Raw genomic sequence first — 12,539 nt, forward strand, 5'->3', positions numbered from 1 at the left:
CTAATTTTTATAATAATAGCATAAGTAGTACACTCACATACATTCATATACTTTTGATTTTTGTTGGCTCTTTGAAACAGGGTCTCACTCTGTAGCCCAGGCTGGCTTCAAAACCACAGTAATCACCCTATTCAGCCTCCTGAATGCTGGGGCTACAAACATTAACAGCCATGTCCAGATTATTGTTTATATTATTTTACTAAGATTCAAAATTAGTGATCAAGCTAAAGACCTCACCTCAAAATCCTTTCCTTTTTCTGCAGAGTAATTTCAGTTATGACTTACTTGTGACTTCATTCAAAATTTTTTTTTTTTTTTAAGAGGACTAGAGAGAGAACTCGGGGAGGTAACACTGACTGCTCTTGCAGAGGACCTGGGTTCAGTTCCTGGCACCCACATGACAGCTAACAGATACCTGTAACTCCAGCTCCAGGATGGTGCCCATACATACACTTAGATACACACCCACACATGAAATAAGTGTATCTGTTAAAAATAAAAACAAAAACCAGTGCCCTTTGAAGCAGGGCATGCTGGTACAGGAAGAGATCAAGGAGTTCAGTCTCATGTAGCATAGGCTACATGAGACCTTCTTTCAAAAAAATTAAAAAATAAAAACAAATACCTTTCAGCATATGTGCTGTCAGAAAAAGGCTAGTATTTTCCCACCTCAGTACTGTGTTATCAGTGTGATGCTGCAATGTACTGTTGTCAGCCAACATTATGTATGTCCTAAATTATCCAGCTTGATACAGAATGGCACAGTAGATACATTTATAAAAATAAAAATATGTAGTATTTTATAAGACTTCAGTGTTATATTTCAGAGTCAGCAGATAATAATATTGCCCCTCAAGCATCAATGATAGAAAGAGCCATCTAACCTTCACACATGCATCCAATCATCCATGGAACATGTGTGCGTACAATCATTGTATTTTTTTTTTTGGACTCAGTCTCACTGTGTCACCCAGGCTAACCTGTATGAACCAGGCTATCCTGGAACTCACAGAGTTCTGCCCCTGAAATTTAAAGGTATAGTTTTAAAGATATATGTACCACACCTGGCAATGTGAGTATGGCATGCATACATCAAGGGCTGGGCTGTAGCTCAGTGGCAAAGCACATTGCTACCACATATGAGGCCTTAGGTTCAAACCCCAGTACTTCAGGAAAAATGAATCTGATGGAAATATTTCATTTGGCTGTTTCCTTAATGGTGGACACATAGATTGTTCTTCTAATTCTTTTTTTTTTCACATGTTCTTAAGTTTTTATTTTTATCACAAAGCAGAACTCTTTGCTGCACCCTTGTGCACCCTTGTGGATTATGCAATGATTGTATTAGTGAGTGTGGTCTCTGAATTATGTGTTTTGTCAAATATCTGTCCTGTGATTTCTCTCTTCTCCACAGGGATGCCATTGAAAAGTTATTTCCTGATGCCATTAGAATGCGAATCGAAGACATTCAGCAGAATAACGACATAGTGCAGAGTCTTGCAGCCTTTCAAAAATATGGGAATGATCAGAGTCCCTTAACTGCCAGCACAGCACGAGTGAATCAGCAGAGAGGAGGGGGATTCTTCTCTGGTGTACTCACAGCTTTAACTGGTGTGGCAGTAAGTTTGACTGTTTAATCTGTGCCCTGCGTTACCCACATTTACCTGTGAAGTCAGTTGTTTTAACATCACTTGAAACAGTTGATGTGTGACCGTGTCTACCTCATTAAAATTGTATGTTAATAACAGAGAATTGCCTTGGTAAGGGTTAGCTCTGTCCTCTTCAGTCCTCCTCCTGATCTGTGCAGTGAGTGGCATCATAATGACCTATATTTTAGAACTAAGGAAAGAGGCAGAACAAGACTGAGAAACCATGTCTGTGCTGATGCTTGACTTTTAAGAGCACACCTACCACCGCCAATGCAAAGACTCCTTGAAATCTTAAAGTTTTCCCTATAGAAAAGGCATATGAGTTGGTGGGGTCAGGGACACAACTGTTCCTTGGCTGTCTGCTGTCTACTCTTTCCAGATCCCTCTGCCCAGCCATGAGCAGAAGTGAGTCTGTAGACACTGTCCTCACTTTGCTATGGCAGAGAGTCCCTGTTTTCCTGTATGGGCTTGGCATGGTTTCTCAGATGCAGCCCTTCCATACCCCTTCCCGCCTCACACTTACATCCTCAGAAACTGATCTTTCTACTTCTGACAGCCTGTCTCCTTTCAGGTCATCCTGCTTGTGTATCACTGGCGCAGCAGAGAGTCTGAGCATGGCCTCCTGGTGCACAAGGCTGTGGCCAAATGGACAGCAGAAGAAGTTGTCCTCTGGTTAGAACAGCTGGGCCCTTGGGCCTCTCTGTACAGAGAAAGGTTCTTATCTGAGAGAGTAAATGGAAGGTGAGGAAAACAAAATGTAACACACCAGGCCAGGCATGCCTAACTTTAATCCCAGAGCCAGGTGGGATCTCTGAGTTTGAGGCCAGCCTGGTCTACCTAGTAAGTTCTAGGCCAGCTAGGGTTACATAAAGAAATCCCGTCAAAAAGAAAACCAAAAAAAAAAAAAAAAAAAAAAAAAAAAAAAAAACCATAAAGGACCTCTGGCATCTCATGTTTGTAGATGACTTTAGTGACATACATTCTACCTGCCACAGATCGTTATTAGAAGTATATAAATATGTGTTGTTGGATTTTTTTTTTCTTCTTTTCCTCCTTTTGACGGTCCACCACCCAGCTCCCAAATGAATCACATGGAGTCGTATTCTTTCTTATGAATATCCAGCCTTAGCCTGGCTTGTTTCTAGCCAGCTTTTCTTAAATTATCCCATCTACTTTTTGTCTCTGGGCTTTTATCTTTCTCTATTCTATTTCTATTCTATATAACTTTCTCTACTTATTCCATGACTTGCTGTGTAGCTGGATGGCTGGCCCCTAGAGTCCTCTTCCTTCTCCTTCTTTCTCTTCTAGTTTTCTCCTCTATTTATTCTCTTTGCCTGCCATCCCCACCTATCCTTTCTCCAGCCTAGCTATTGACTGTTCAGGTATTTTAGACAGGAAAAATAGCACAACTTCACAGAGTTATGCAAATGCAACATAAAAGAATGTACCACATCTTTGATTATTAAGACAAATATTCCACAGCATAAACAAATGTAATACATTAACAAATGTAAACATGGGTTTGTAATGTCTTCACAGATATACAACCAGTCTACCTTTAGAACAATTTCCTGACTCCCAAAAGCAAATCCTTCCCTTTATCCAGAAGTGTATTTGTCTGTGGTTCTTGTATATTAATGCAGTCATACAGTATGTAACCCCCCATAATTTCCCATAATTTCAAGTTCATACATGAAGAAAAGCATGCGCCTGTGCTTTACTTGGTGTCTGAAAAGCCAGGTTGTCAGTTTTTCACTTGATTGAGTTGATTCCATTTGTAGCTGTTCTGAAGAGTGGTACTAAGATCATTCACACACAAGGTTGTGTGTTGCTCCAGCCTGCGCGGTCAGTTGATGGGACCCTGATGGAGGGAGTGAGAATGAGGGGACAAGAGACTTGAAAGATGGAGACAAGACAGTATTCTGATTAAGTTTCATTTATTGAATATAACCACAGGGTTTAAGTAGTGGAGAAATGAGGGAATGGGCCAAAGAGAGGATGTGAGGGAGGAAGAATGTCCTTCCAAGCAGAATGCAGGTATTCTGCTATCAGACAAATTGCGATAGGTAAGTCTGCAGCTGGGACTCTTTCAGGGTCAGGCTGTGTCATTTGCATCACAGGAGAACAGTCATAGGGAAATGGAAAATTACCATTATGTTAGTATAGTAGAAAAGACAGCTGTTAAGATGCTAACATTGCTCTGAGGTTCCCCATAGCATGTAGATATGTATTCTGGGAATTCTTTTGGAAAAGAGTAGCTGCATCACAGAGTCAATCTGTCTTTTCCACAGGGCTGACTCATTTTATATCAGTGACATTTTAATTTCTATGTTATTCCTCACTATGGAAGAATATTATTTTTAAAACATAATGTAAGACATTATGACAAGAGTGCAGTGTCTTTATGTTACTACTCTTCACAGAATATTGCTGTTAATACCACAATAGACATAACTGAGCATGTTGGTACACAGTTGTCATCCCAGCTCTTGGAAGGTGGTGGGAGGGTCAGAGTCCAAGGTCAACCTGAGTGATATATTGCGCCCTATATTAAATATATTTTCAAATCTGAGTGTGTTTGCTTGCCAGGATGCCCTGCTGAGGATCACATAGGCCTTTGAACATGCCAGTTCCTTTCTCTGCCCTTCCCAAGCCCTAGCTTTTTTATATTTATACAGTTATGTAAATGTGTTGTTGAGTTTGTTTTGCTTTTGTTTGTTTGAGGCAGATTTCACAGTGTATACCCTGGCTGAGCTTGGCTGTTCACTTCTCACACCATAGTTTCCCATGAACTCTTAATTATATGAAGGAACCCATCTTTTACATTCTCTGCCACTGAGCTCTAGGCCTACAATGTGAAGTTTTGTAAAAGTGAATTATTGGAGTTTTGTTTGTTTAGTTTTACATTTTGTTTTGTTTTTTCATTGTATTTACTTTTTAGATAGTGATTTTTAAATTTATTTTTTTATATGTGTGTGATTTTGCCTCCACTTATGTCTATATACCATGCTAGGCACCTTCAGAGGCCAGAAGATGGCATTCACATGCCTTGACCTAGAGTTAAATGGAGTCATGAGCTACCGTATCATTGCTAGGAATTGAGCCCAGGTCTTCTGGAAGAGCAGCAGAGCCATCTCTCTAGCACCTAGATAATTGTTTATTAGTGAGAAAAATAAATAAGAGGTTTATAACTTTTATTCAATTGAATCAATATCCATCTTACACCAATCAAAATGGCTAAGATCTAAAACACCAATGACAACTTATGCTGGAGAGGATGTGGAGAAAGGGGATCAGTCCTCCATTGCCCATGGGAGTGCAAACTTATACAGCCTCTGTGGAAATCAGTATGGCGATTTCTTAGAAAATTAGGGCTCAGTCTACCTCAAGACCCTGCAATACCACTGTTGGGCACATTCCCAAAGGAGGCACACTCATACCACAAATACATTTACTCAACTGTCTCAACTGTGTTCATAGCAGGATTATTCATAATTGCCAGACCTTGGAAACAACCTAGACAACCTTCAAACTAAGAATGTGGTGTATTTACACAATGGAGTACTACTCAGTGGAAAGAAACAATGACATCCTAAAATTTGCAAGCAAATGGACAGAACTAGAAAAAAAAAAAAAAAAAAAAAAAAAAAAAGACATCCTAAGTGAGGTAACCCTGACTCAACTCAGTAAGACAAATATAATATATACTCACTCATAAGTGAATACCAGATATAAAGCAAAAGATACCCACCCTATAATCCCACAACCCCAGAGAAGATAGAACCCTCTTCCAGAAACAGATGGAAGCAGATGCAGAAATCCACAACTAACCATTGGGCCAGCCTCCTGGAATACAATTGAAGTGAGGGAGGTGCAATAATATGAACAAAGAAGTCAAGACCATGATGGAGAAACCACAGAATCAGCTACCAGAGCTAGTGAGAGATCCCTGACTCCAGTCTGACAAATGGGGAACCTGAATAAGACTGAATTAGACTCCTTTAATATGGGCGACAATGATGCGGCTGGGACAATATATAAGGCAACTGGCGCTGGGTCCAAGATCTAACACTAATGCACAAACTAAAAGTGGAGCCCATTCTATATGGGCTAGCCTAGACACAGGATTGTGAAGGGTGGGGAGGTGCCTTGGTCCTGCCTCAATTAGATGATGGGGCAGACTTAGACTTCCTAGGGGAGGCCTTACCCCCTCTAAGGAGTGGAGGGAGGGGGAACTGGGATTGGAACTTTAAAAATAAATTTAAAAAATGTCAAGTTGAATCAATATCCCAACACAACAACTGTTTTGTTTTTTGAGATTGAGATCTCAATATATTTTCCAGGTTGGTCTCAGACTTAGCTAGTCTTAGCCTTCCAAGTCACTAGTATTACAGATGTGCACTATTAAATCCAATTAAAACAACCACTTTTACTGTAGTAATGTTCAGTTGGATTTCCTTCTGGTTTTCTCTTGCACATACCCTTTTAAAAATAAAGTCATATATGACTACAGGAATCTGTAACTGACAGATTAGAGCCTTAAGAACAAACAACCAAACAACCTGATGTGCCTAAGGCAAGTCATTTTATTTCTGAAGCCAGTTTCTGATCCATAAAATGGGCATGATGCTACTCTCTGCAGAATTACATAGATAATGACAATAGTGTGTGAAGATATTTCCTACTGGTAACTGACTGGTAGTAAGCAAACTGCTCTTAGCAGTCATCTGCACTGCTGCCTGCATTTAACATTCTGCCTTTCCAAGCACAGTAAGGCAGAACCCAGTATTCTGCATTCCATTTTATTCTCAAAAGTCATTTCTACCCCTTCCCCTTCCAGGTTGCTTTTAACTTTGACAGAGGAAGAATTTTCCAGTGCACCATACACCATAGAAAACAGTAGCCACAGAAGAGTTATCCTGATGGAGCTGGAGCGTGTGAGAGCCCTGGGTGTGAAGCCACCCCAGAATCTCTGGGAGTACAAGGTAAATTCATTCCTGCAGTGGGTGAAACACAGCCTTCTCAGGTCTCTGTCCCTTATCTGTGGGTTGTGTCCACAGGATGCATTGTATTACAGGCAAGATGCAAGAACCATACATAGTCTTTTGCACATAGTTTCTTCTCCCTGGGACTCTAGTTCATTCTGTTTCTCATTAATGTAATCCTTCACTAGATGTATGTGTGACACTTTATGGATTTTCCTGTTGATGGACAACTTTTCTGTTTTCACTAACACTAATAGTGCTGCTTTAGACATTTCATCACTCTTTATTGAGCTCATATATACAGGTGAATATTCACAATATATGTAAAAGAGTGGTATTATTAGGTCACAAATAATACACAGCTTCATCTAAACTGTATTTGATAGCTTGATTTTCATCATGACTATGTCAGTTGATTTTCCTTCACAGATAGAATATAATGTATACTGTACTAAAGAGCAAGTATCTTGGATATATAGACATGTATATTGAAAGAGGCATTGTGAAGGAAGATAATACTGTATAAACTCTTAAATATATAGTGGAAAATGTTTGTTTGTAGTTCAAGAGGTGCAAATGGAACAATCAAGTGACTTTTACCCATTCTTGATATAATATGAAAGAACCTACTCCTCTTTGTAGCTATTGAATTGAGCCTTAATCTAGTGGACAATTTGTTAATAACCTCACAATGTAAACTGCACTGGCTTGGGAGGTGGGTTGCTATTTTGTTTCTTAAACATAGTCTGTCTTTGTTAACCAAATTGGCCTGGAACTCACTGTTCTCCTGCCTCAGACTCCTTAGTCCTGGGATTACAGACATGCACCATCAAGTCTGGATGGGAAAAAAAAAATTGGTCATAGCAGTAAGTTAAAAGCAGCCTAAGGGCACAGGGTCCCAGTGCATGCCTTTAATCCCAGCACTTGGGAGATGAGGAGGGTGTATCTCTGAATCGAGACCAGATGGTCTTCAGAGGGAGTTCCAGGATAGTGAGTGCTACACAGAAAAAAAAAAAACCTGTATCAAAAACCCAAACAAACAAACAGAAATAACCCTCTGGCCTAGGGAGATGGCTCAGTGGGTCATGTGCTTTCTGTGCAAACACGAGCTGAGTCCAGATTCCCATCACCCATGGAGAAGCAAGGCATGGTGGCCTATGTGTATAATCCTAACTCTAGTAGGTCAGAAGTAGGTGAATCCCAAAATCTTGTTAGCCAGCTAAATTGGTAGGGTTAGGGTTCAGTGAGAGACTGTGATACAAAAACAAGAAAGAGGTCACTATTGTTGATCTTTGACCTTTGCACACAGGGGAGAATACCTTCACAAATGTGATAACATAAACCACAGACACAAACACACACAGAAACTTATGCCCATCATTAGCAGTAGTTAAATAACAGACAGACATACCCACTGAAAAAAGAGAAAATGACTGTGTTAATGAGATCACAGGGATAGCTTATTGATAGATCTTATCATGTCTGCACCAGAGGCCATGTTCAATACCCAGCATAGATGATTGGTTGGTTGGTTGCTCTATTAACAGATAGGCAAACAGTTAGACTTTTTTTTTTTTTTTTTTGAGGCAAAATTTCGCTGTTGTGTAGCCATACCTGGAACTTACCATCTTCCTCCCTCAAGCTTCCAATTGTATCCTAATTTTTGAAGAATGGTAGTGAGGCTTCAGGCAGAGGACTTACAACAGGCAGATTGGGTTGACTTAAATGATCTGAGTGAACAAATCAGTTCATACATGTGTCATTCTTTTCATGGCTCTTTATTCCTCAAAAATGTTCTTCCCAAAAGTTCTCTCTCTAAAAACTCTCTTTAAAATTTCTCCTCAAGCTGGTCTGTGGTATTGCACACCTTTAATCCCAGCACTCAGGAGGCAGAGGCAGGAAGATTTCTCTGAGTTTGAGACCAGGCTGGTCTACAAGAACTAGTTTCAGGAGAGCCTCCAAAGCCACAGAAATACCCTGTCTCGAAAAACAAAAACAAAAGAAAAGATTTCTCTCCACACAGATACAATTAACAAGTCTCTGACAATAGCAAGAATACCAGGCATGCATATCTTCTGGAACCAGGTAGGCAGAAAAAATCTTGAGAAAAGCTGGAGCCTCATGTCTCTGCAGGGGGTGGAGAGTGGAGGGACACACACACACACACACACACACACACATAATACGTGACTAAATCTCAGAGGGGATGAGACTTGTAAAAAGTGCTGTTAACTGATTAAAGGGGAAAACTATGGCTGAGATACAGAGGCTGCAGCTCTTACGCTGATGCCCTGTGAGAAAGAATTTCCTTTCTCTGGGGCCTTTTTTGAGAATATAAAGCACCCAGTATATTTTCTCCATCAGAAGTTAATTCTGGTGGGATGATACCTAGAATATTAATTGCTACTTCTGTAATGAATGATAATGGCTCTCAGCAAAATGGGTATGGAGTTTCTCAGTTGGAAATATATACAGTTTGTTCTTGGTTTTGGTTTTGGTTTTTGTTTGTGATGATCCCAAGCTGATAGTGGTCTTGAACAATCCTGCCTCTACTCTACAAGTGCCAGGATAGGTGTTCAACACCTTGCCAAACTTGTGGTATGTCTTATAATACTGTTTATCTCTGGGTGTGTGTACATACATGCAGTTACTATGGCACATGTGTGGAAGTCAGGACAATGTACAGATATTGGAAGGATATTCTTCCTTCTACTATATGGGTCCCAGGGATCAAACTTACATTGCAAGGTTTGGCAGCAAGTGCCTTTATGCACTAAGCTGTCTTGACTAGCCTAATATATATATTTTGGAATGTGATTGGGTGTATGGCCTACTTACATGTTTGAGTACTCTATGTGTGCCAAGTGCCCTCAGAGGCCAGAAGAAGGAATTGAATCTTCTGAAACTGGGATTAAAGGCATACACTATCACACTTCTTGCATTTTGAGATACTCTTTTGCTGTGTGACTTACCCTTGAACTTGTTCTAATACCAAGACTGGCCTTAGATTCTCAGGCTTCCTGCTGACATTAGAGATATGTGCAACCATGCAAAACAAGACTGGAGCTTCTTACAGTATACTCCAACAAATGAGCTCTATATCACACAAAAGATTGGTGGCAAAGTTCATGGGACATTGAAGGAGTGCAGGTGGCCAACCACCATGTATATAATGTGGTCCTCTCTCTGTTTTATCCTCTGCAGGCTATCAACCCAGGCAGGTCCCTGTTCTTGCTGTATGCCCTCAAGAGTTCCCCAAGGCTTGGCTTGCTGTACCTGTACTTGTTTGACTACACAGACTCCTTTCTACCCTTCATCCATACCATCTGCCCTCTTCAGGAAGGCAGCTCTGGGGAGGACATCCTCACCAAGCTTCTGGTAGGTACATAGTTCCTAGAAAGAGTAATTCTACCATATCACAATATTGTATAGAACTGGAGAGAGTACACTAGCCTTTGTGTGAATTTTGCAGGAAGAGTTTCCCAGAAGAAAAGAAAGACTGGTCCTCTCTTGGAAACCAGCTTCATTTTCTACACTACCCAACCAGAGTGATAGCCCTTTTAGTCTTGAAATCTTTTTCTTCCTTCCTTCCTTCCTTCCTTCCTTCCTTCCTTCCTTCCTTCCTTCCTTCCTTTCTTTTCTTTTCTTTTCTTTTCTTTTTTCTTTTTTTGTAAAAAGCATTGCTTTTGTTGCAAAAGAAGTCATTGTAAGTCCAGAACATCCTAAGAGATTAAATGTGTGGCCTTTCAAATTTGGGAAGGTCCTTAAAGGCTAGTAGTTAGCCTGCTACAGAGCAGGGTTTGGATCTTCCCTGAAGGCCTCACAGTAAGCCATGGCCCAGGATAACTGCTGGCATTGGCCAATTGTTTCTTCCATGCCATATGTTGCTCCCCAATTTCTGGGAGATTCCTTTTACTGGGACTGCTTCTCTGATTCTATGTGGTCATTTGAAATCATTTGCTTTGCTGCTGTTAGATTACTTTGTTAAATAATTTTGGTTTTTCGAGACAGGGTTTCTCCAGAGCCTGTCCTGGAACTCACTCTGTAGACTGGCCTGTGAGTTCAAGGCTGGCCTTGAACTCACAGAGGTCCTCCTGCCACTGCCTCCTGAGTGCTGGAATTACAGGCGTGCACCACCACTGTCCAGCTAGATTAATTCTTATAGTCTTTCTCAAAGTATCATGCATGTAGGAATTATGGTCTGTAACCCATACACATAAATGCTAAAACAGAATTTCCACATCTCCAAAGGCCTGCCTACTGATCTTGGTCTTGAGTGCTAAAGCAGGGTGTTCCTCTAATTACCCAATTTCCAGCTATTCCATGCCTGCTATACTGTGTACACAGAGGCTGTGACTTATTTCTATTTCCATAAGCACCAATAACCCCCGACTTTTTGTCTGTTAACACCAAATTAAAAGTGTAAGTACATGCTATCAAGAAATCTTCCTCCCTTCATTCCTTCCTTCCTCCTTTTTTCCTTCCTTCCTTCCTTCCTTCCTTCCTTTCTTCCTTCTTTCCTTCCTTTCTCTCTCTCTCTCTCTCTCTCTCTCTCTCTCTCTCTCGCTCGCTTTTCAAGGCAGAGTTTCTCTGTGCAGCCTTGGTGTCCTGGAACTCGCTCTATAGACCAGACTGGCCTTGAGCTCACAGAAACCCTGTGACTCTGGAATGCTGAGATGAAAGACCTTCGCCATCAATGTTCAGCTTCATACCTGGCTTTTATGAAGTATGGAAGATCCAAACTCTGGTTCTTGTACAGCATTTATCTTTAACTATTAACCTGTTTTTTTCTAGCCCCATCTTTATCTATTTTAAGATAGATTATTACATGGAAGATTGATATATTAATAGTCCATTTTAAGCCATGCACATGCTTTTAATCTTAGAGCTCTGGACTGAGGCAGGAAAAATGTGATTTCAAGGCCAACAAGTTGCTATCTGAAAAAGTAAAATTTAGATTATTAAAGCTCTCCCATTACCATCACTGTGGAAGTCAATCCTGTGATTGGGACTATTGTATTATTCTTCAAGGACCTGAGGGAGCCCACATGGAGGCAATGGAGAGAATTCCTTGTCAAGTACTCCTTTCTCCCATACCAGCTGATTGCAGAGTTTGCCTGGGACTGGCTGGAGGTCCACTACTGGACATCACGCTTCCTTATCGTCAATGCCATGCTGCTGTCTGTTCTGGAGTTGTTCTCTTTTTGGAAGATCTGGTCAAGAAGCGAGTTGAAGTAAGTACCTTTCTGTGGGAGATAGTGGGAGCAATGGGGCAGTAAAGAAATACCAATGAGGAAGTTCCTCTTTAAAGTAGCACCCATATTAGGTAGCCTACAATGTCCTGTAACTCCAGCCCCAGGGGATATGACATCCTTTTCTTGTACTGAATTCATGTGTAAAAACACATACATGGACACTATGCATATACATATAATTAAGTAAGTAAAATTAAGCCTTAAAAAAATCTGAGCTGGGTGTTGGTGTTACACGCCTTTAATTCCAATGCTAGGGAGGCAGAGGCAGGTGAATCTCTGTGAGTTTGAGGCCATCCTGGTCTACAAGAGAGAGTGCCAGGAAAGGCTTCAAAACTACACGGAGAAACCCTGTCTCAAAAACCAAACCAAAAAAAAAAAAAAAAAATCTGCCTAGATTCCTCAGACTTTGGTTTGAAAAATATTCCTTAAGCAGCAAATAAGAAAGTTACTTGTGTCTAGGAAGCAGACTGTATTGTGTGTAGTAGTTGGTTTTGTTCCTTGTTAGAGACAGGGTCTATATTAAACACTAACACACATAAAATTAAGTAATTAAAAAATGCCTGTGGTGCATTTTCTTGATAAGAATTATGTAGGCTATGCCATTCCTAGGAAAGTGGTCCTGGGTTGTAGTGGGATATTCACTTTGTTGC

The 12,539-nt window shown here is 40.6% G+C and overlaps 1 protein-coding gene across 1 annotated transcript in view; it reads left to right on the forward strand.

Moving 5' to 3' along the window:
• The window catches only part of Bfar (bifunctional apoptosis regulator), a 36,138-nt gene that overhangs the window by 20,235 nt on the left and 3,364 nt on the right, over nt 1-12,539 (forward strand). The window contains exons 3-7 of the mRNA XM_051181463.1: nt 1,415-1,619; nt 2,221-2,390; nt 6,490-6,634; nt 9,839-10,012; nt 11,666-11,868. Coding sequence (XP_051037420.1) covers nt 1,415-1,619; nt 2,221-2,390; nt 6,490-6,634; nt 9,839-10,012; nt 11,666-11,868 — 897 coding nt within the window. The remainder of the gene's footprint in view (nt 1-1,414; nt 1,620-2,220; nt 2,391-6,489; nt 6,635-9,838; nt 10,013-11,665; nt 11,869-12,539) is intronic.

The sequence above is a fragment of the Phodopus roborovskii genome, unplaced genomic scaffold (genome assembly GCF_943737965.1).
Source record: "Phodopus roborovskii unplaced genomic scaffold, PHOROB, whole genome shotgun sequence".
NCBI lineage: Eukaryota > Metazoa > Chordata > Mammalia > Rodentia > Cricetidae > Phodopus > Phodopus roborovskii.